The sequence below is a fragment of the Stegodyphus dumicola genome, chromosome 4, assembly GCF_044657685.1.
Source record: "Stegodyphus dumicola isolate Sdum_Otavi_A_Nest chromosome 4, ASM4465768v1".
Classification (NCBI taxonomy): domain Eukaryota; kingdom Metazoa; phylum Arthropoda; class Arachnida; order Araneae; family Eresidae; genus Stegodyphus; species Stegodyphus dumicola.
Window position 1 is genome coordinate 10,208,179 of NC_140771.1, and position 23,849 is coordinate 10,232,027.

Below are 23,849 nucleotides of genomic sequence, written 5' to 3' on the forward strand. Positions count from 1 at the left end.
AGGACCCCATTCCAGATATGAATTCTTGGGGTATTTATAGGATTCCTTGCCAGTGTGGTTTAATTTACATTGGCCAAACTAAGAGAGCCTTAAAATTTCGCATCAAGGAACATGAGGCATACGTTAGAAAAAAGAAACACAGAAGTCTTCTGTTACTCAACATTGTTGGTCCGAAAATCACACTTTTAATTTTTCTGCTGCCAAAACTATTCAAAAAACATCTTCCATTGGAGAACTGGATTTTCTAGAGGCATTTCACATTCAAAAAAAATCTTTCAGTTCTAGTTAATGATCCTAATTCCAATCCATCTTTGCCTTTAGCCTTTACAGAAATTATGTTTTAGTTCTGGTTTCACCAACAGATGGCGCCACTTGCTTATTCCTGTCCAGGCTTTTTTATCTTATCTAATCATTATTTCCTATCTTATTCATTTGCGGTTTGCAGCATTAGTACTTAGCTTTAGTTTATGAATATAAAGAACTACCTTTATTCAAGTTTTCGTACTTAGCAATATTTTCTGCACTATTTGTTAATGCACAGGGTGTATCAGCACAGCGTTGACAAACTTTCAGGAGAGATGGAGTACACCTAGACGATGAGAAATCACATAACAATGCATGGTCTGAAACGGCGCGGTAGTGAAGACACAAAACACGAAAAAGGAAAGACACAAACAGTGAGCCAAAACATGTTTTATTATGTTTAGCACAGCCGAAACCTACAAATAAAAACAAAAACAAGCAACGATCGTCGTTAAAGGTGTTCGAAATTACGACCGCATGGAAGATCTGCATCACGAATGGAAAATACGGTTCCTATATCACGGTCCGGGTCGTAATTAATTTAGAACACTTTCTTTGATGATGATCGTTGTCTGTTTATGTTGATTTTTCTTTGTTTTTGTTTTATTCCAAAAAATAAACATCCGCTCATGTTCTTTCTTTCTTGACATTTATGTCGTCACCACCGCACCAGGAAAAAGTTTCCGACTACGCATTCCTATGTGATTTCTCATCATCTGGGTGTACCCTGTCTCTCCTAAAATTTTGCCGCCGCTATCACAGGGTACGTATTCACTATATAATGTATTTTGTATGTCACCTCAACCACATATGTAATCCACCAACTTATGTCAAACGATTGCCCCTGTATGGCCTTGTAAACCTTTCTTAAATCTTATATAAACTCCCGGTGCGTCCTCGTGCGGCTTCAGGGAGTTGTTGCCTCTGGATAGTGGAGGACGCGGGACATATGCTTGTTTGCCTCTGTTAAAAATCAGGCGTCCTTCGTCACTTGTCACCTATCACAGGGTATGGTCTTTTCCCCACCTACTTCCATGACAGAGACCATGTGCCGCACGGATCTCTGCGTATGGGGCAAAAGGGGTGACCCTGATCACTGCAATTTTCGACTGTAATCTGACATACGGTAAATATCTGATTAAGCCTAACAACAATCTAATACCATTTAAAAAATACGCAATAAAGAACAGACACCTTAAGCCCCAAACCAGAGACATTCTTGTACATATCAAAAGACTCGGACTGTATATTTGTCATATCTAATGCTTATGCATCTCCATATATTACTAAAAATAGATTTATTTAAATTTTTTAATTTGATGTCCCAACAATTTCATTTTTCTATACGCAGTGCTGATGGAGAGTTTCAAAGACTTGCTTATTACACTCTCCGACTTAGGAAGGACATTTGTACAGACAAATTTAGACTTTTGGAAGCATCAGTTCTTCAACGTTTCAAGGACAGTCTTTTCTCAGCATGGTTTGTGTACGCTAATAATACTGGAAATCAGTGATCTCAGAAAGTCCTCTCGAATCAATTTTCGGCATTCAACTATCCAAATTAACACTACTTATCAACCAAAAACTAAATGAGTTAAAAAATGCAAATACAATTCTGAAAAAAAAAAAAAAAAAAAAAAAAAAAAAAAAAAAAAAAAAAGCATGTAATATTTCTAAATCTCGAAGAAGCAAATATATCAAATTCTAACTAATTAGATATTTCAATGAATAGTTAACTCGTCATTTATCTCCTAATTGTAATTCTTTAGTAATTGTCTTAAAATTTTAATAACGCTCATCTAGCAGGTTAACACCTTCCTCTCCACTCCCCTTACTTTCGGCCACCCTTTCAAAATTGTATGGCTCCTGATCCCTGGTGGATGTATGTACCCGCTATGAGCGAGACAGCTGATGTTTTTTTGCCTAACGGCGATCCTGATAACCGCATGGACGAGAGCGTTCCTGCGGATGCTAACCCAACGGATAATGGCTTCTTTGGAGTTGCTAATAATACTGCTCCTACTGCTTTGGACGTGGAATTGTCCCAAGACTTTATGCGATCCAGAATTGCGGATATAGACATGCAAATCCACCAAATTAAAAGTGCTGTTAAAATACCTATCACTAGCAGAGAGCCGTTACGGAATTGGATACGATTACTGAACCCATGCTCAAGCCGAGGCGGATGATTAACGAGGGAAGTGCGGTTTAGCTATTACGGCAGGTATTCTTAGCCTTAATATCTCTGCTAGGAGTAAGGAGAAAATTAATCCTAACCTTAATAGTAAAACTGTTAAACGTAAATCAAATATTGAAGGCTCTGTTGATGTAGTAGATAGTGATGGATTTAGAATGCCGAATAAAACGGTAAAACAGTTAAGAGTAGAAAAAGCTAAAAATATTATTAATGTATAAAATAAATTTTCTGTTTTAAATGATAATGAAAATGCAGATGAAATTTCTAATAGTACTGGCAGTGCACCTCCGAATGAGGAAATTCAGCATAATATTACCCCCGCCCCAAATTTCTAAGGTTACACCAATAATGGTGAATCCTAGACAGTTAAAATTTGGCGAATTTTGAAAGCAGCTTGTTGCTCAAACTAAAGCAAAATTTTTAGCAAAAATAAGCAGAGAGTTTCTCAAAGTATTCCCGCAGACGCCTGATGGTCATAGGACTCTATCTACCCTCTTCAAGGAAAAAGCTGTTGAACATTACATCATTAATGAAAAATATAAATGACCAATAAAGGTAGTTTTGAGAGAGCTACCTTCGAACTCTGACAATAGCCCAGGCAATAGCAGGTAGAGGATTTACAGTGCAGAAAGTAGCACAGCTTACCAAACATCGTACAAGAGCACCAATGCCTCTATTTCTTGTCACGCTAATGCAAACTGCCAATGTAGAAGATATTTTTTTATCTAAAGGACTTAATGCTTTATATTGTATCTGTCGAGAAATATGTATCGAAAAATCAAATTACGTAGTGCCACAACTGCCAAAAGTGGCATCACTCCTCGGAAACCTGCTTCCTTCAGCCGCGCTGTGTAAAGTGTGATCACAGATCCTCAGAATGCCCGATTAAAGGCAGAACAGAAGATCCTAAGTGTGTGAACTGCTCTGGAAAGCACCCATCGTCCTATCGTGGATGACCTGCATTTCCTAAAAATAAACCAGTAAACAAAAAGAAAAGCACAGTGAAATTAACCTCAGCTTCGCACAGACAAAATGTGGTTAAACTCTCAGAAACAAACGGATGATAAGCAAGAGGACAAAAGTCCTAAAAACCCTTCAAATGCTGAATTTCCTCAGCTTGCTAATAAAAATACAAGTATGAATAGTAATCAAAATGCTAACTTCTTTAATGCTACCTCAAAAAATTCTAGTAATTCTGAAGTCTTTGAATTTTTCAAATGCTTAACAGAAATCCATGGCATATTTGGACATAATAACATTAGTAAGATGACTCATGTATTTAAGAAATATGTCTCAAAATTAAAAGCTCATACTGATAATATTCGATAAACTGTTTGTATATTTTGAAATGTTGTCAGAAATTAATGATTAGTACAATTAATTCTGTGGAAAATATCTCAGTACTGACATGGAACGCATGTCCGCTAAATTTAATGAACTTAGAGATTTTGTAAAGGAGTACTGCCCAGATATTATTTTCCTACAAGAAATCATGCTTAGTCCACAACAAAGTTTTAGAATTAGCAATTATGAAAGCTATAAAATTTACAGACCAAGGAGACCTGGCAGAATTTCTGGGGGCATTATGATTTTAATTAAGCGCTCCATCATGCACTTTGAAACTACACTACTACAGCTCTCGGCCATTGAGGCTTTAGCAATCACAATCATACCACACACTCAACTACCAATCACTTTCTTCTCCATCTGTCTAATACTCTTACTTAGAAAAAATTGTAATTCCTAGCAGTAGATAACCACGTGACATAGTAAACCTCCCCCCTTTTCGACTCTACCAACCCCCTAAAAGTGAGGCTCTGAACCCCGCCCCCTCATATGCCTGCCTATAGCGAATGTTTGTACTGCAATTTCTCTCCTTAGCACTCCCACTTCGAGACTCCAGCTCAGTTAGACGGAAGACACTGAAGGCAGAGGTTCGCGCTCTAGTCAAGCAAAAGGAAACTGACTCTACGACGCCGAAATGAATTTATTCCTCAGTATCTAGTTGCAGCTACTATTCCACTGTTTCACGCACCAGTTATGACCAATCTAATGCCAAATTGCTGCATTTTCGACGTAACCAGCACTAAATTGCTTATCCAACTTCTTCAACTCATCGCTATAATTGAATCACGAACTACTTGCCATTACTGCTATCTCCAAAATCTTCACTATTTAATTTTAGAACTTTCACAATTTTCTTGGACTACAGTTATGCCACGCAAATATAAAAGATATGCATGCCACCTTATGTTGCTAAATACAGGGTAGGGAAGTGTCCCAGGAACATCACTGCGTGACTTCGTTACTTAAGATGAATTGTATGGCAATGAAAAGACCCCCCTCCCCATTGCACACTGAGGATCACTCGCCCACCTATCACCTTCCTCCTTCTTGGCCCAAGACTGCTCTGCCTCCTCCACAGATTCAAGATCTCATGGAATGGCCAATAGATGGCGCCACGTATGCTGCTCTTCCTAAGCTCTCTAACCAGCTACTCACTCAGCTATAGCTAGCCTCCGAAAGTAATCACGTTACTCCTGGACTTGCATCTTACTTTTCCAGCACTATGTTCGGAAGCACTTCCGCAGAGAACCCGGTAAATGTAAACATTGTCAACTTTGGCGATAATAGTTCAAACCTGGTAACCTAGCTAATTCATCCTATTTGCTTGTGCGAAGGTTGTCGTTGTTCGCATTTGGAGATTTATATTATTCTTCTCTTATTTTTTTGAATTTTTTAACAACGAATAGATAGAAATATATTCGTATAATTAAAGAAGTTATCGTCGAAAGATGGCGGGTCTCGGCTCGTTATTTCGGGATCAAAGGAAGAAAATATGGCGGGAGGGGTGAATGCTAATTTGTAACATGGCTGTTCGCGTTATGTTCTTAATTATTAACAGCTGTAAGCACGCAGAACCATGAGGTTTCCAACCCCTATAATAATTTTAAAATGTATAAAGTTCTAGTTTTATTAACAATGTTACTGAAGAAAATTTGATTACTGTTGAAGGTTATTTGTATTGTGAAATATATTATGAAAAAGGATAGGTATTTGTTTCAACGTAAAATGCCTTAAGCTGTACGCAAGTAATAACTGAAAACTATGCACAAACTGGAAACTGAAAAAAAAAAAAAAAAAAAAAAAAAAAAAAAAAAAAAACTGAAAACTGAAAACTATGTAAATGGATGTATTAAAGGTCATGCATTCATTAATTTATTACATGGGCATGGCTCTTACCGAAATACATCAATCAACAGGCAAAGTACTTAAAAATGAAAAAAGACACTTGTAATAGAAATATTAGTATTCTATATGAATTAGAGAAAATACATATAAGTATAACGTAAACGTAAGTACAAGAATACTAATTGTTATTTTTTAAATGAATTTTTACTTCCCGTTATGTTTAATACATTGTTTTCTGTGCTAACTTGAAATTAATGCAAATTTATTTTCGTATATCACGTTTAACCTGTTAGTTTTATTTCTACATACTTATTATCTGTGAATTTTTACTACCATTGTCTGCTAACTTGAAATTACATACACTAAAAACCACGTTTACAAAATATCACGCTTACTGCCGATGAGCTGCGAGTTTGGCGAGTAAAAATGCAACGGCGCCAACGAGTTCTTTCCCGAAGCGCCAACGGGTTCTCTGCGGATGAAAACCCCATGTTCCTCAACATTCGGAAAATGGAAAAATACTGTTCTACTGGGATAGGTTTTAAACCGGGAGGCCCATTTTCACTGAACCTTCGGCCCAAGGCCCAAGGCGATATTTTCCGGAGTACCTTTGCAACTTAATGCAATTACCTCCACAACTTCGTTAAGAAAACTGAAGTGATTAAGAAAAAGCACTGGCTGAAGGGTAATGAAGGAGAACATTAAGGGTTTACGGGGAAAGAAGTGAATAAGGAGTCCACGCTATGGACGATAAATTCTTTCTGCTTTCAACCTGTTTTACTAGGTTGAAAGAGAGAGAGGTGATGAATAAAGGCGAATTCCTGAATGCGTTGCATTAATGGAATCGGAAAGATTGGAAGACAATCAGCCGGGAAACATAATTTTCCAGGGCTTGGGAAAGGTATTTTAGGTAATACGGAAAACCGCAGTAGTTGCTAATGCCTTGGGGATGGGCTGGGGGGGGGGAGAGAGTCTTGCGACTAAAGCTCGGAGCAAGGGATGGTGGAACGAAAAGAAGGGGGGAAAAGGATTCAAGAGGCGAAAAAGTTCTTCTACCGCCCGTGGCGAGAGAAGAATAGGAGCAACTTTTGAAGCGGAAAGAACCGTGAAGAAAGTTAACTGTAGAAAAGACGGAGAAGTTTTAGGATAGTTAAAGGGAAGGGAAGCCAGGAAAAGTGTTTTAAGTTGGAGAAGAGAGGTGGATTAAAAAAAAGGGAAAGAAATAAAAAATTGGGACAGGATTAACCAAAATTACCTGATTGCAGATGATGTTTGAAGACATGCAAGCTTGTATATATGCAGATTGCTGGAACAAAAATTCATGGAATAAAAGTGTTTTGAGTAGCATATGAGGGAGTTAGATTTTAAAGATTAGAATATTAATTTAATTTGAATAATTAAATAGTTTAAGTTAAATGTTAATAATATAGAAACTTTAAATCTATTGTATTTCTGACTTTTAATTGTCTGGACCGTGTTTTATGAAAAGATGAGGTCTTGGCAAGTGGAGGAGCATGTTACCTATAGCAGCACGGATATAAAACCGAGAAACGAGGCCGGATTAGGTCCGGCGGGCATGTGGAAGTACAGAAACAGTTAAGGGTCGCCGGGTTAGGCCCGTGAAGTGCTTGTTAATTTAAAAAGTTTTTAGAAAGAATTCCTAGTCAAGCAGACACCTCCGCTTTGGCTTCCTAGGAAAGATGTTATAAGTTCTATCAAGAACGCTCCTAGGTCGCTTAGCTGAGCTGGGCTCAGCTGGGTCATAAGCAGGAAGTGAATGCAAGACTGGGTTTTCGATCTGTGTTAATCTATTAAAGAATTTGGCCGAATTTTGCCTGAAAAAGGCGTCAAGGGGAAGAATTTTGAGATCGTTATGAAGCACTTCATTACGGACGAAATAATGAGCATTTGTCAGAATACGAAGCGTGACGCTCTGGAATACTTGAATTTTCTTCAGGTGGCTATTGGCGGCAGTCGACCAGACGACAGCTGCGTAGGTCAGGATCGGAAGGATGGTGCTTTTGTACAGGAGGATCTTGTTATTGAGAGAGAGGTTGCTGGTTCTTTTGAGAAGGGACATCAGTTGAGTTCTTGTAGTACGAGCTTTGGATATGGCATAATTGATGTGGGTATTCCAGAGCAGCTTCGCATCTAGATATACTCCCAGATATTTGTAGGATTCCACCCAGGGTACATTTTCTTCAAATAATCTGAGTGGAGGGAGTTGACTATGGACATTCCTCTTTCTGGAAAAGAAAACTGTGGCGGCACTTTTTGCGACATTAATTTTGATTTTCCAGGTAATGAGCCAGGACTCCAAGTCTGTTAAATACAGCTGTAGGTGATTGAGAGTGGCATGTAATATTGAGTGCTGTGAAATGATGGCTGTGTCGTCTGCATAGAATGCTAGATCGACACTTGGTGTTTGTGGTATGTCATTTACATACAAGTTGAAGAGCGTAGCGCTAAGAATTCCTCCCTGAGGCACCCCAGCCAGGATAGGCGAGGAGAAGAGACAGAATATTTAACTTTAACAGAAAAGGTACGGTTAGTGAGGTAAGAGTGCATTATGTGCACAAAATTAGCCGAAATTTCAAGTCGCATGAGCTTGAATAAAATTCCGATATGCCAACATCTGTCGAAAGCCTTTGCTACGTCTAAATAAACAATAGCTGTAGGCTTTCCACTGCGAGATCCTGTATGAATGATTTCTACTACCCTCAGTAGCTGGGCCTGAGTTGAGTGTTTAGCACGAAAACCGAATTGCTGAGGAATAATAATATTTCGGTTTCGGCAGAAATCATTCAGGTATCTAAGCAGTATAGCTTCGTAAATTTTACTAAGTGAAGACAGAAGGCTGATCGGTCTATAATTTTGAGGGACCTTTGGGTCCATTCCAGGTTTTAGAATAGGAATGACTAATGCATTCTTCCAGCTATGAGGATAATATTTTAGCCTTAGCATTGAATTTATCAAAACTGCTAGGTAAAATATGAATTTTACTGGTAAATTTTTAATCATGCGATTAGAAATCCTATCCAGGCCAGGTGCTTTTGCAGGGGTGAGATTTTTGACAAAAGCTGAAATCTCAGTCATTGTTGTGGTGATGGGTTCCTCAGAATTTGTGTCTGAGGAGAGAAATTCTTCAACTTGGTGTTGGACTTCATGCGTGTGCTCTGCACAGGAATCGAACATGAGTCCAGTGTTAGGTGAAAATTGTGTTTGAAGGCTGTCTGCTATGCGTTCAGCCTTTTCGGTGTCTGTTAATGCCATCCGGTCGTTGACCGTGCCCATTAGGGGGGGAATGTCGTGTTTTGGTTTGCGAAGCCGTGCGCTAGCAACCCATAGGCTATTATCAGAAGTCTTTAAGGACTTAAGATAGTTTGCGTATTTTTCGTCTGTGTATTTCTTAATGTCAGACTTGATCTCATTCTGGATCCTTCGCAGTTGCACTCGAAAGTTTTCCAAACGTGTATTTTGCCAGTCTCTGCGAAGGCGGTTTTTAATTTTGATTTTATCTTTAATGTGATCAGGTAATTTATAATAATTTTGCCTGAATTTGGGTTTGGAAGCAGCTGTAAATGCGCTTCCTAGGGTTTGGTTGAGCCTGTCAATGGCTAAGTCAACCTCCTGATTATCGTGAATTTTGATAGGGGGGAGAATACCATTTTCCAAGACATACCGAAAGTTGTCCCAATTTGTGGAGACTTGCGCCGGTAAATTTTGGTTAATTTTGGATGTTTTAAGGGTGAGGTGAACCGGATAGTGGTCAGAGGACAATTCCGGAATCACTTCGATCGAATAATCTACTGGAATATTTTTAAATAGGGCCAAATCAATAATGGAAGGAGCACCTAACCCCCCAGGAAACTGGTAATGGGTAGGTGTGTTTGGCGCAATAATTTGGATACGGGCGTCCTGAGCCCAAATTTTGAGTTTATCGCCATAGTTGTTGGCAGTGACACAATCCCAACTTCTATGACGGGCATTTAGATCTCCTGCGATAATCAGGTTATTTGCAACACCACTTAATTTTCTGAGATCAGAGATAAATGCGGGTCCCTGTCTCGGAGGCATATAGCAGGACGCTACTGCTATTGGGGGACAATTTGGAATATGAATTTGTACTATAGTCGCTTCTAAGGCCTCCAGTGGTGGCGTGGGTATCCTAGAATGCTTAAGGGAGCGTTTTACATATATGCTAGTACCGCCACTAGCACGAACAGTGTCACTGATGCATACCTCTCTGTCATTTCGGTAGCAGAAATAATTCGCGATGTTCGCGCTAAGTCCCTCAACCAGATGTGTCTCCTGAACGAGGAAGAGGTCCATGTGATGCTCATTAATAAAATCCCGGACTTCGTGAATCTTCTTCTTGATTCCATTAGCGTTCCAGTAGAAGATCAGGAGAGAATCTTCACCAGTTGCACTATTGAATGTGAAGCCTTTAGTTTAGGAGGCCACAGTATGCCTCGTAAATGTAAAATGCTCTCTCAGGCCCCGTGGAGACATTTCGGAGCCGTGGGAGAGCATTTCTAAAAGCCTCTAGGAGAATTTTATGCTCTATTCCAAATTCAGAAGCAATTTGGAAAACACTCCTAAGAGTATCCGTGCAACTGCCATCATCTGCAGACTGGGCTGGAGCCTGGGCCGGTGGTGGTGGCAGAAGGAGAGGACTCTTCTTCGGGACTTGCTTCAACGCAGGAGCTTGCTTCATATCTTTCGTAGATGATGGTAGTCCGGGATTTTTCCGTCCGGAAACGACATCACTAAAAGAGGGGTCCGTGCTGCTGAGTGGAGCTTTAACCGGAGCCGGTACGAATTTTGATATCCCGTTATCCGATCTAATAGGGGGGGTTTATTTTTATTTGCCGGGTTTCTGGGGCAGTAAAACCAGTTGGCTGCGTGCCGCCCAAGGCAGTTCGCGCAGGTGTTGGCTTCCTCCGGGTCTTTGGTGCATTGGTACGCGTAGTGCGGGCCAGCGCACCTCAGACACTGGATTGGCAGTATGCACACTGCGGAACTGTGGAAGAAGCCTTGGCAGCGCCAACGCTGGCTCGGCCCCTTCTTCCCGATGTGTTTCTCGAATTTTACTTCTATCCCGGACATTGAAGTCTCTTCAAAAATATCATAAACATTCAGAGATGGATTTAGCTGGACTAAGAATAATGGCATAGGATAACGGGACCTGTGCCTACGGAGCTGAGTCACACTGATAATAGAATATCCTAATAATTGCAATTCGGACTTAATTTTGTCAGCTTTTGCAGAATTAGGTAAGCCGCGAAGTATAGCCTTTACAGGCCGATCCTGCTTTAAGTTAAATGATTTGTATTCGGCGCCCTGATTATTTAGAATTTGGGCCACCGAACGATAGTCCTCTTCAGACTGCATTTCAATGCGCAAAAACTTGCCTTTCACTGAACCTTCGGTTCACCGAGAGAAAGTCCTCTCAAGGGGTTGATGCTAAGGGAAGAGGGGCGGGGGATCCTCGGACCACCACCCGGGGCGTTCTCCCTCAAAACTGGGGTGGAGAGTTTGACAGTTGGCTAGGTTCAGCAATACCTCAATTACCTGTGGTACTACGAAGGTGCTGACCTAGCTTCCCACCTGTACCTATACTGATACACCCTGTATAAAACGCATTAGAATGTAATCTAGATCTAAATAAGTGTGTATATGCATTTTTAAAGCTTTTGGAAAGAAGTGGGGTGATTTTCTAGCGTGCGCAAACACACTAGAGGCACGTAAATGTGTGAAATACTGTGTTGTGAAAATATTAATTTCACATAAATATCCTTCCTTTCAGGTGTTAATTTTTTGCATATCGGACAAAAAAGCATTTCTATGGACAACGTATGTAGCCGAGCTGCTCCAAGCAGGTGAGTAGATTTTTGCTTCAAATAATAATTGTGCTAAATTTAAATAAAATCTATTACTTCAATATGCTATGAGAATTAAATCAGCATTCTAACTCGAGTTTATTATTTTCTGTTTTCCCCTTTTAAAACTGACATATAAAATAATCTAAGGTAGCAATGGTCTCTATTTCTTTACAGTTTGGTTCTAAATATGCTAGCACCAAAGTCGCTGAACACTGGTAGTTCGTTCCGGCTTCGAACCCCGGCAAAACGGGATGTCTGCATGGGTATTTTCACGCTTTCTAATTTTTTTGGAATGTTCTGGCACACGATGATATCTCTCTCCTTAGGCAGATGCCCGCGCTTTTTCCATAATAAACCATACTAAATAAACTAAAACTTTTCATCATAAAATTTCGAAAAATCAAATGACAAATTTTATAAAAGCAATTTTAATATCTGGGAATAGGACGGTTATAAAAATAAACAAAAACTGTTGTCTTATAAGGTTCCTTTATAGCAGAACCTCTAGTTAATATAATGCTTAGTAGTCTGTGCGGTATGGGGGAACTCTATAGCAGAACCTTTAGTTAATAAAATGTTTTTTTACTTAAGTATATAAAAAAGAGGCATATTTTTGCATGTAAAATTAATCGAGACATTATTATGCCGCCGGACATGAGACTGGTTAGCATGTTTGTAAATGTATAGTGTCTGTGCGACACGGGGGAACTTTATATATGCGGCGAGCCGAAAGTCCTCTCGAGAGTTTGGTGATAGGGAAAGAGATTAGGAGACCCTCGGACCCGTCCCCCCCTCCGGGATACGGATTTATTAGCGATTTGTAGTTAATGTATTGTTTTGTAAAGGTAGTTAGCTGCCTCTATCCTAAGATTCCTAGGACTGGTTTGACGTACTATTACATTTTTTTTTTATTTCAGTTGCATGTTGTGATTAGAGCTAGTTCTTATTGTGTTGTAACAGTACTAGTTTAGGTTAGAGGCGCAGTTTTTGTCTTGCATACTTCGTTAATTAGCTCTGAATTGCATGAAAGGTAATGTGAATGCGTGTAAAATAATAATGTAGTTATTCGAATTAATATAATAATTCAGTTTTCATTTAAGTAGAATTTTGTGCCTAGGACTAGACCTTATTGTATTGTAATAGTACTTGTTTGTATTCGGATCATTGTTGTTGTGTTCAATAAAATATAAATTTGCTTTGAACTGCGTGAAAATGTTTTTATGTATATCTATATGTTTACGTATGTCTTAATGTATCAATGTGAGTAGCTCTAATGTAGATATGTTCCTTAGTCTAAAGGGTGCAGCTTTATTATTGGCGGACAATTAATGTACTGCTGTGTTAAGGTAGCTTAATCCTAGGATTCTTAGGATTGGATTAATGTAATTTTTCAGTTTCATTATAGTAAGTAGCGTACTATGTCTAGGACTTGGTTTAATTGTATTGCCTTAATATGTGTTTATGTTACGAGCACAGTTATTGTTTTGCATACTATGTAACTTTGCTCTAGACTGCACGAAAGGCTAAGGTGCATAGTTTCTAATGTTGTAGTTCTAGCATTGCCAAACATTAAATACATTATTCCCGATTCCACAAACTTGTGGGAAGCCATTTCGACTATTCCCATCTGCGTACGACTTTAATCAGCCGAAATACTAATTTAAAACTGTGAAAGTTTTTAATTTTCGCACTTATTTTTCAGAGTGGCAACAATCTCGCGCGTTGGAGATAAAAATGGTTTATTTCCGAAAAGTGTTGCTACTGCTCGCTTTCAAATCATAGAGTTTGTTAATAAAAAATTTGCAAGTTTTACAAAACTTCTATATAAAGAAGAATGTCTAGTTTTGTGTTTGTTTGTTTGTTATCGTTATTGATTTCTGATCAATTATGATAAATTTTTTGCCACATTTAATCGACTAAAATTGAATATACGTAAAGTATTGGATGGAACTTGAGCTCTCACAACCATTTGATTAGAGAGACGAAAATCATTCAAAATTGCGTGCCATTCTTGCTGATATAATCAGACAGAATTAGCTTATTTTTCTATGGGAATATTTTATGCGGGTTCCATATCGCATCAGACTGAAAAATGTATGACTATGAATTGTAGTTTCTGCATCGTTATTATCGAGAAGGATTACAGCGGTATCGTTCTCTTTGTTGTTAAATGCATTACTCTCAATCTAACATAACTGACATCGAGTACTTCCGCTAGTATATATTATGTGCGAGCATACTCTCCCACTCCATCTACTTTTAGTTCTACCCAGCAAGGCGTCACGTCATCGCTATCGAGACAACGCCCAGATAGCTTCGAGACGTGGAAAGGAACGGAGGCAAGCAGACGAATGCAGATCTTCCAAGAGTTGATGGGAAACAAGACGTGTTTCTTTAAAATCTCAAGTTCCCTGTAGACAAGCTGAAATGCTATTATATCGAGCTAGCCATATGAGGGCAGACCTGCCTGTAGAACTGTTAGAGACTGATGATGTGAGAGAAATATTCACCGTTACATTAATCGAATTCTGTTTGGACTGAGACTTAGTTGTGAGCCTACCTATAACATTCACTTTCACCTAATTTATCTTTTCATTTTTTCTATTTCATATTAAGTAAAATAAAGTAGCTAATTATGTTTAAGTCGTGCTCTACTATGTTCTTATTCAGGGTGATCTTACAAATATATATATATGTTGTACTCTAAAAGCGGGAAGTCTGGTAAATCCTAGCTTTTACCAAAATGGCTTGGTAAAAATCCGAAGTATGCTTTAATATGATTCCATTTCGGACTTTTACCAAGCCTCTGCGGTAAATGCTAGGAGTTACCAACGCCTTCCGTTAAAACCCTGAAAGAAGGGGTTTAAGTTGACTCTGAATAAACCTGAGCATGCAAACTCCGTCACGTCACTTTTGTATTCCTGCTTCTTCTTATTTGGGCCATTTGCAGTCTAGCTTGAAGCAAATTCAAACAAAGTAAGTGGCTACGATCTAAAACAGAAGCAGTTTGTTTACATTTTCAACATATTTTGTCCTTTTTGTTTTGCTGAAAGGAAATGAGTAATGTTATGCAGAAAAAGTTTACGACATTTTGTCTGAATATGTCAAAAATAAGCACAATAGCAGCTTTTATTTAACAAATGAGAAATACACTTCTTTAATAAATGAAGTTAAAGAAGCAAAATTTGTGAAGCAAAAACAATCAGCTCATTACAGAAGGTTGAAACTCTAAACATTGGAGGAGAGGACAAACTTATAGCACCACTATTTGTGGAAAAATCAGAAATCCTGCGTTACGTTACCAATTGATAAAATCTTCAGCATCATACGCAACGCTCGTTGGCCATAGTAGAAGAACCCGTATGATTAAGGAACTGAATCTCAAGTACAAGAATGTAATAGTAGAATCTATCGTTGTGAACCATGTCAGAAAAAGCGAAAAACTGTAAAATAGGTGGACTGTTATCAAACCAGTATGCATAGCAAAATGAATTCTCGATGCCAAGTCCACCTAATAGAAATGCAGTCCCATCCTGATCGTGATACGAAATTCATTTTAATGTCTAAAGATCATCTTACAAAATTCGTCTTACTCCGAAGTCTGTACAGTAAAAGAGCTGATGAAGTAACATATCACCTAGTAAGGTTTATCCTAATTTGCTAACAGATATTTTTATTTAAAGCTTCTGTCCTGTCTCTCTTAATTTAAGCTTACAATTTTCTGCCAGAACGTTTTTTTTTTCAGAATCGTGGTTAAATAAATGCAAATGAAAGAGGACAAAGTATTTAAAATTGAAGTTCTACTAATTCTACTACTGAATCTTCGTTAGAGAGCCAGAGATTATGACCAGCGCGCGTTTGCCTTTTTACGCTCGGCCGTACTTTAGGCTTTTGATAGATTCGCCGTTTACTTAGCATTAAGGGGCCAACACTTGTAGAACTTTGATAGCTTCGGCTATATCTTTTTAGTTAAGTTTTATTTCTTAGTATTCATGAGTTCTAGCCCAAGTGGAGGCTTTGCTGTAAACTCCGAGAAGGAGTCAACTGTTAAATATTTATTTTGAGAAATAAAGGGTATTTAACCCTTACTGAGTTCTAGTCTCTGTCTACTGAACTAAAGCGATTATTCCCTTACCAGTTCTCAAGGTTCCACACATTTAGCTGTAAATTCTAATTTGGAACATTAAACCTTACGGATACTAAATCAGAAATCAAACAACAAAAATCAGCGTTATATTTTCAAATTTTCACAAGACTAGTTTCGATGATTTTACCGAACCACCATCCTCAGCTGCGAAAGCGCAAATGAACGAGATAGATTTTAATGATTAGATAAGATAAGAAAACCTGGACAGAAACTAAGCTAGTGGCGCCATCTGTTGATAAAACCTTATGGATATTTTAAGAAGTTTTTGGAGCCTGGAACGTTCTCCATTACGACAATGGGAGCGAATTTTGCAACCTAACTATTTATGCCAGCGTTTCTCCAACTGTGGGTCGCGACCACCGGGGGGCAGAGTGACCTGCAGCAGGGGGGGGGGTCGCCAAAAAATTTAGCAGTTTTGATATTTTTTTAACTTTAAAAGATATTTCTCTCGCCTTCGTGGTGTAGTGGTCAGCACACTGAGCCGGTATTTCAGAGGTCCGTGGTTCGATTCCCGGCGAAGGCATGGCTAATTTTTCATCTCTTCTGCTTCCAAAAATCCTAATGTCTCTACAGTGGCGCCCGAACTAAAATGGTTGTGGAGGATGACTTTCCACACCCAGGATTTGGCGATTGGTTCCCCTAAAAACACCAGTTGCCCTTTAAAAGGGGGGGAATATATGAGGTATTTCTCCCGCCTTCCTAGCGTGCCTTCGTCGTGTAGTGGCTCTGCACGCAGGGCCGGTATTCCAGAGGTCCGTGGTTCGATTCCTGGCGAAGGCGGTTGCTCATTTTTCATCTCTTCGGCTTTCAAAAATTCCTAATGTCTCTACAACTTATTGTAATAATTTTACAATTACCAAATAGTTTTACACAACGTATCTTAAAATACATAAAGATAAGACAGTACAGACAAAAAGGAAAACGTTTCGACACATTCTTTACATAATAGAAACGTTCATTTTACTTGCTTTGCACGTGCCGCTGTCATTTCGTCTGTTACTTATTAAAAATTTTCACATTGTTCTATGTCTTAAAATTAGAAAGTAAAAGTAATGGCCTAAAATTGCAATAGTATATTACAGTCAAAAGTGAAGAAATTGACAGTTTCACGCACACGTGTGTCGGATTTGCGCAATGCTTATGGGGTTCCACAAAATTTTTGTAAATATTATGGGTCTTGGGGGTCGCGAAAGAATCTCAGTGATAAAAAGGGATCGCGACTGAAAAAAGTTTAAGAAACCCTGGTTTATGCAAAATGTGGAGTGATATAAAAATAGTTCACGGTAAGCCAAGGCACAGTCAGTCAGCCAAGGCACAGTCAGTAAGCCAAGGCACAGTCAGTCAAGGCTCTGTAGGACGGGCGAACGAAGACGTTGAGAATATGTTAACATGGATGGAAACAAATAAGATATAAATGGGGTCGAGAGGACTAAAATTTGTTCAAGTAATGAAAAATAAAGCAAAAGCATAAGGAAATTAAATTTTCACTTTACAAAGCTATGTTTGGCTGTCCTATGAAGTTGCTCAGTTTTTCCACGTAATTTAATTAGTAACATGGCCACTGAAGAGGACTTAAAAAATTGTAAATATTAGTAATGAATGCATGGTTAATATAGAAGATGAAGGCACTAATCTCGAATGAACAGTTGATTTCGAATCGCAAGATAATAATAATAATAGATGTTAAAAAAAAATGTTTCAGGTTTTAAATTACGTCAAAAGGGGCGTTTTTTTAACGTTTAATGTGCTACCTTTATTTATTAAATATCATGTTCTTTGCACTTAAACCATAAAATTCAGTTCAATAACAATGTCGCAATATAATTTTAAAATGGGCATATCTTTAGAATTTCCAATCCGCGCGCGGGAGATAAAAAGATTTTTTCCTCCCGTAGAGTGTTGCCAATACTCGCTTTCAAATCGCTAGAGTTTGTTACTCAAAAAGTCGTTAAAGTTTTACAAAATATGAAATCGATAATAAAACAAATTCTAAATTTGAAATTTGGTCTTCCACATGCCCATATTCGTAGGAGGATTATGTCATTCAAAATTCGATGGTTCTAGGTACCGTTGTTTTATCACAATGAGAGAAATATACATATTTTTATGCAGATTTTTCATTATTTAATTTCTTGAAATATAATGCTGGACTCTAACATTTGGTGGCAACAGTTTGAAAAGTGATTCGCCGTTTATAGTGATACAACGCAATTTCGCAAAACGAAAACAATTGTCCTTCAGGGACAAAGCCCCTTCGGACTAAAAAGAATCATGCTTAACGATGCAAGTAGATACTGAAGTTCAAATTTTAAAAAAAAATAATAGAAATAGATATATGCTCTCACACAATGGGTGCGATTATAATCAAAGTTCAAAATGTTTTAAAAGACAGCTAAGGAAGGACTTGTGTATCAAGACAAAGAAGATGAACATTGCGTCTACTAAAAACTTTTCGAAACCTAGTCTAGGATAAAATGTTAAAATAAAAGTACCTGATATTGATAGATCGAAAAATGAATTTAAAATCAGTAATAGCCATTGTTACAGAGGCTAAAAATGATGAGGTTTATGTTCTTTGTACTAACCTTGGTAAATTAAATTCGTTGTACACAAGCAACCAGGTTACCTTTTGCAAAGAAAACATTTTTAACTCTGACGAATTTGGTATGGGAGAAATAAGAGTACATGAAGTAATAAAAAAAACTTTCTATAATTGGGGGACAAGGACTCAGAAAATGCAACTGTTCAAAGTAGTTACTACAAAAGCTGAGCTACTTTTAAATTTATAATGCCATAACACTCAACCTTGTTGTAACAGATAGTAAGAAGTGTTAGATGTATTAAAGAAAAACATACAACATTTTTCGTATTTTTTAAATTTCATAATTTTTATTAATTTTTTGAGCTATCAATTTTATTCTTTTAACTATTGTCAAAATTATTTTTTTTAAATTATTGAAATCTCTTCAGTAGTTATCGAGAAAATTGTGCATTAGTTCAGCTTTTCACAAGGGATCTTATTTGTGAAATGGTATAAATATTGCATTTTTTTATTTTTATTTCTTGTAACTCTGAAAAATAATTGTAAGACAGTTTCATCGACATTATCTTAAATCATACCTTAGTTAGATCACTTTTACAATTTGTGTTACCAATTAAAAAGTGTGTTTTAACGTTTTTTAGTACATACTGTATACACTATATCTGTGAATAGAAAATCGTATCATTAAGTAATCCCTCGTTTCGGGCTTTAACCGGAAGGCGTTGGGAACTCCTAGGTTTTACCGCAAAGGCTTGGTGGAAGTCAGAAATGGAGTCATATTAAAGCATAATTCGGACTTTTACCAAACCATTTTAGTAAAAGCTAGGTTTTACCGGTAAAAATATAGGATTTACCAGACTTCCTGCTTTTACAGTAACATATATATGTACCCACTCTGTCACTCCGCTCCGTGAGCTCAGTTATTTTATTCTTATATCTTGGTAAATTGTGCATTTCGTGCTTTCAAAATGATTGAATTATGTTGTTCTTATCTTCCGGTTGAGGGTTTTAGTTCTTTAGTTAATCTGCATGCAATAGTTGTAGAATTACAAGCAATTTAAAAGTTATTCAAGTATGACGAAGCCTTTTTTTTCACTACAGCAGCCATATTTGTTTACATTTGAAACTTAGCAGAATAGTGAATTAAGTCTTTCTGCACCTTCAGTGTCTTTTTGCCGAGTAGGACCAAAACAAAACTTTTAGTTTTATGCACCGAAAAATATGCCTTCTTGCCTGCTGGCCGAATTGCTTGTTTTTACGTAGAAACTCTAATTTTAATTCTAAAAAAAAATGTCTTAACTGTATTTGGTGTTTTACGTTTTTTTGTATTTTTCAGTTTTTAATGAAGATATTTTGAGGTTTAATGCCTTTTTGCCTTGCCACGAAGTGAGAACTGAATTAATTGAATGAGAAATATGTCTCTAATAAAATTCGAGGAAATAAATTTAAATGAAATGCAGCAACAAAATGAGCATAATTAATATTCTGTACAAAGAAGTTAAGCGGTGTCCGCATCGGATTCTTACTTATGCAAAATATAATGAGGGGTAAAATAGTCTAAAATTCATAGAATATTGTTTACGAAACATGATTAATAATAATAATAATAATAGAACAGGAACAATATAGCCACAAAAATTTAGCTTGATATTCGAAGCATGAGAAACGTGATTTAGTAATTTTAAATGATTGATCAAATCATGAGTATTTTAAATTAATCATTTAAATGATAAATGACCAATTAATTCAAATTATTAAACAGTTAAAAATATAATACATATAAAAGAGAGCTTACAACTATGCGCTGTTTTCCCTGAACGATACTTTTAAATAATGTAGGAATAAACAAGATTAACACATGATTCTAATAAATAGTTTAATTTTAAATAAATGATTGATGTGATGATCGCTTTTTTACATGACTTAATTATTCAATGCATGTAGGCGTGTTCGTTTTAAAATTTTTAATTCAAAATAATAATGCTAACATTATTTACTTTTATTAATTAACTAATTTAATTATAGTTTTATTGTTTTATAATTTAGCAAAACAAATAATCTATTTCACCAAGAATGATTATAATGGTATTTTTACTTTTAGGAAACGATGGGGTAAAGAAGAAACTTCTGAAAATACAAATTCTGAGTGCAAAAAGTCTGAGGAGCTGATCGAAGAAATCACCGGAAAAAGATTTTCCTTGAATAAGCTTTTTAAAAAAGGAAAAGATAAAAAAGGGAAAGATAAACGTAGTAGTCAATCCACTTCTGCTTCCGTATCAGAAGCTAGTGAAGAAAATGTTCAAAAGGAGGAAAAGTAAATAATTCGTTACAAAAAAGTTTTAGTGTAGCGAAATTTCATGCAACGTGCTGTAATGTAGAAATTTTTACAATAAAATATACAAAAAAGATCTGAAAGCTTTCACATTTTATATTAAAGCACAAAGGGTCATTTTTTTCATTTACACACACATACAAGTTTCGAGATCATTAGGCTAATGTTCCTTCAGGCAGGAAAACATTTAAAAACAGCATATCTTTAAAATTTCTGATAGACAATCTCGCGCTATAGATATAATTTTTTCTCCCATATAGTATTGCTACTGCTTGCTTTGAAATCGTTGACTTTCTTAATCAAAAATTCTTTAAGATTTTACAAAATATAAAATAGAAAATAAAGCAAATTCTGATTTCCAGCTGCCCATATTTGGGTGGAGTATTAAGTTATTCAAAATTTGATTGTTCTAGGTACCGTTGTTTTATCACACTGAGAGAAACATATATACATTGATGCACATTTTTGATTATTTACGTTCTCTAAATTTATAATATAAGGCGATAATATCTGGTAGAAGCAATTTGAAATGGACGTTTATAGTTAACCGATGTAAAATGGCTTTTCGAGATTAATGCTCCTTTCAGACGGTGGCATAAATGTCACAGAGGCATAAGGCATAAAATGCAGGGCTTCTGTTCATGCTTGTGAGACAGGGTGTAAGCCGTAGCCAGTTAGAGAAATTAAATTTGCGCATGCGTGGTTGTGTCGTCAGCTCTTCCGGTCAATAGGTTTCCGGCTTTTGCTCCGATTGGTCGACTTTTTACCATGTCGGCATCGAATTGAAAACTTCAAACTTTATGCCAAAATCCCTAAACCAAATGTTGCTGAGTCTGGTAACCTAACAACGAAGGTCGGCTCAAACCATTTTTGACATTTATACCACCGTCTGAACCTTTCTGGACTAACGCCGCTTTGGGCTATAGATGTGTCAACAATTATATATGAAGATTATAAATGTATATAAGGTTTTCGTTATTATTAAAGATATATCACTTATAAGCATTTGCAGATAATTGCATGGATTGCAGATAATTGCATGATTTCTATGAAAGAATAAAAATCTAAGATCCTTTTGATTCAGTTTTGTATTTCATGCATAATATTCTAGCAGTATTTTGAATATAAACGTTAGAAATGTTATGGTCAGCTGCGTTAATATGCTGTCTGTGTGTTTTTATATCAGGAAAAGTTTCCTTTTCTTTGTATAATGCTGCGTCCTGTTGTTCAATGTGTTAAATATTTTCAGGAAATACAATTTGTTGTAACATTTATTTCTTATATTAAACTTCCTTCCACGATAATAAGTACTGCCCTTTTTTAAAAGTGCAACTTCTTCTATTGCATTCATTAAAAATTAACATGCACTACAGAATATTATTATTGCAAGTTATTTATTTGAATTAGCAACGACATATTCACAATAAGCCTTTTTAAATGTAGTTTTATGCTAATAGTAGCTTTATAATTAGACAGAAATAACAATTATTTATTAGTTATATATATAAATATTACTGGCGTTTAATTTAGTTAGTTATTTATTTAAAATCTTTTTTTTCGTTTTATTAAAAAAAAATAATAATTTTGATATGAAAATATTTGAATTTTATTGTGCTTCATTAAAGAAAATGCCGTTTTTAAAATGAGGTTTTTTATTTTCTTTACTTAACAGAGGATTTTCAAGACATTCAAAATGTATCTATCTCTTAAACTATTTACATTAACAGGAATAAATAAAACAAAAAAATTATCGAGTGAAGGACATTAATAACAATAAAAGTGCATAACATATAAAGTAGTTTGCATTATTCCTACGTTTCAAATTAATGATATAATTTATCATAACAAATTCTGAAATTTTATACTATTCTAAGTATTTAGAAAACCATAAAAAATAAACTATGAATAAAATTCAGATTGCTTTGAAATCGAATTGCTCTTCCAATAAAAGAAACTATAGTTAGTTATGTATCATGCAAGAATATGTTAAGGGAAAGCACATGTTATTTACATGTTAAGTTAGATACATGAATGAATCTGTTTCCATTAATTTTCTTATGTAATTAACAATATAATTTATTAAATATTACATAAATAACCAAGCTAATTTATGAATTTATGCCTGCATAGATATTTTTTTCATTTATTATTTTAATCTGCAGACTGATAATAGAACATGTAGATGGGTTCTTTTACTAAACAAACTTAATAACAAAGAAACGTAATGGTAAATATTCCAATAGTATAATGTAAAAGTAAATATTAAATTATTGAAAATATATATGAAATAATGTAAATAAATATTTACTAAGTGACATTAAATTAAGACTTGAATATTTTCGCAGTTCACAAATCATTTCATATGGAAGAAAATTATAAGCATCTTCATGTGCTTATAATAATGCGTTATATCAGGATATAAATTACGTATAGTTGAATTTTTTTACGATAAAATACAATATACATCAGGAATGAGGTGGCTCAACTTGGATATAAAGGTCGAGTTTTATTGATGTCAGCAAACTGCGTGAATTATCGAACTTGAAGATATCTGTGAAAAGATACAATCATCTGTCAAATACTAAAATAATCTGCAACAATTTTTATATTAAAATAAAATGAAATTTTAAGTAATTAATGGAAATGAAATTTTAGGTACAAATTCATTTACTTTTGTGAGATTCCATTATAATAGTTAAAGGGTTTGATATCAATATAACAATTTGAATTATGCATAAATAGTACTTGCTAATGTTTAAATCTAAATATGGATTCGCAAATAATCTTTAGAACATATAACAGCATGATAATTATAAGAAAAATAAATCAAATTACTGAAGTTATTTTTCGCATAAAACTAAAAAGCACATGTGATATCGATATGTGTTACAGGGGTCCTTAGTTAAACAGGACGAGTAATAGGCTATATTTAATTCATAACACACAAATTTCTTCGTTTTCTGTCTGCAGAATTCCCGATTACAATAGCAAACGTACAAATAGTCTTGTATTTAGAAAAAGCCTCTCTTCATTTAGATAAATTTAAATATATATATATATGTAATAATAAAATTCCATAATCAAAAATACACTTAAAATTCTAACTGTATGTTCTTTTCATTTTTAATGGCGACGGTCTCTTATTTGAAAGTACGTGGAATTAAATCCACATCCCCGTAGTCAAGTTGTTTTTCTCGCGTTTTTCTACGCGTACAGTTATAGAATGTTCTGGAGATATTTAAAGCGAACTG

General features: G+C 35.9%; 2 protein-coding genes across 2 annotated transcripts in view; one reads left to right on the forward strand and one right to left on the reverse strand.

Moving 5' to 3' along the window:
* Positions 1–20,674, forward strand: part of LOC118187691 (uncharacterized) — a 32,844-nt gene extending 12,170 nt beyond the window's left edge. Inside the window, exons 3-4 of the mRNA XM_035357972.2 lie at positions 11,502–11,574; positions 20,368–20,674. Coding sequence (XP_035213863.1) covers positions 11,502–11,574; positions 20,368–20,584 — 290 coding nt within the window. The 3' untranslated portion in view covers positions 20,585–20,674. The remainder of the gene's footprint in view (positions 1–11,501; positions 11,575–20,367) is intronic.
* Positions 20,675–20,678: 4 nt separating this feature from the next.
* The window catches only part of LOC118187687 (SEC14-like protein 2), a 70,165-nt gene continuing 66,994 nt past the window's right edge, over positions 20,679–23,849 (reverse strand). The window contains exon 14 of the mRNA XM_035357961.2: positions 20,679–23,149. Coding sequence (XP_035213852.1) covers positions 23,064–23,149 — 86 coding nt within the window. The 3' untranslated portion in view covers positions 20,679–23,063. The remainder of the gene's footprint in view (positions 23,150–23,849) is intronic.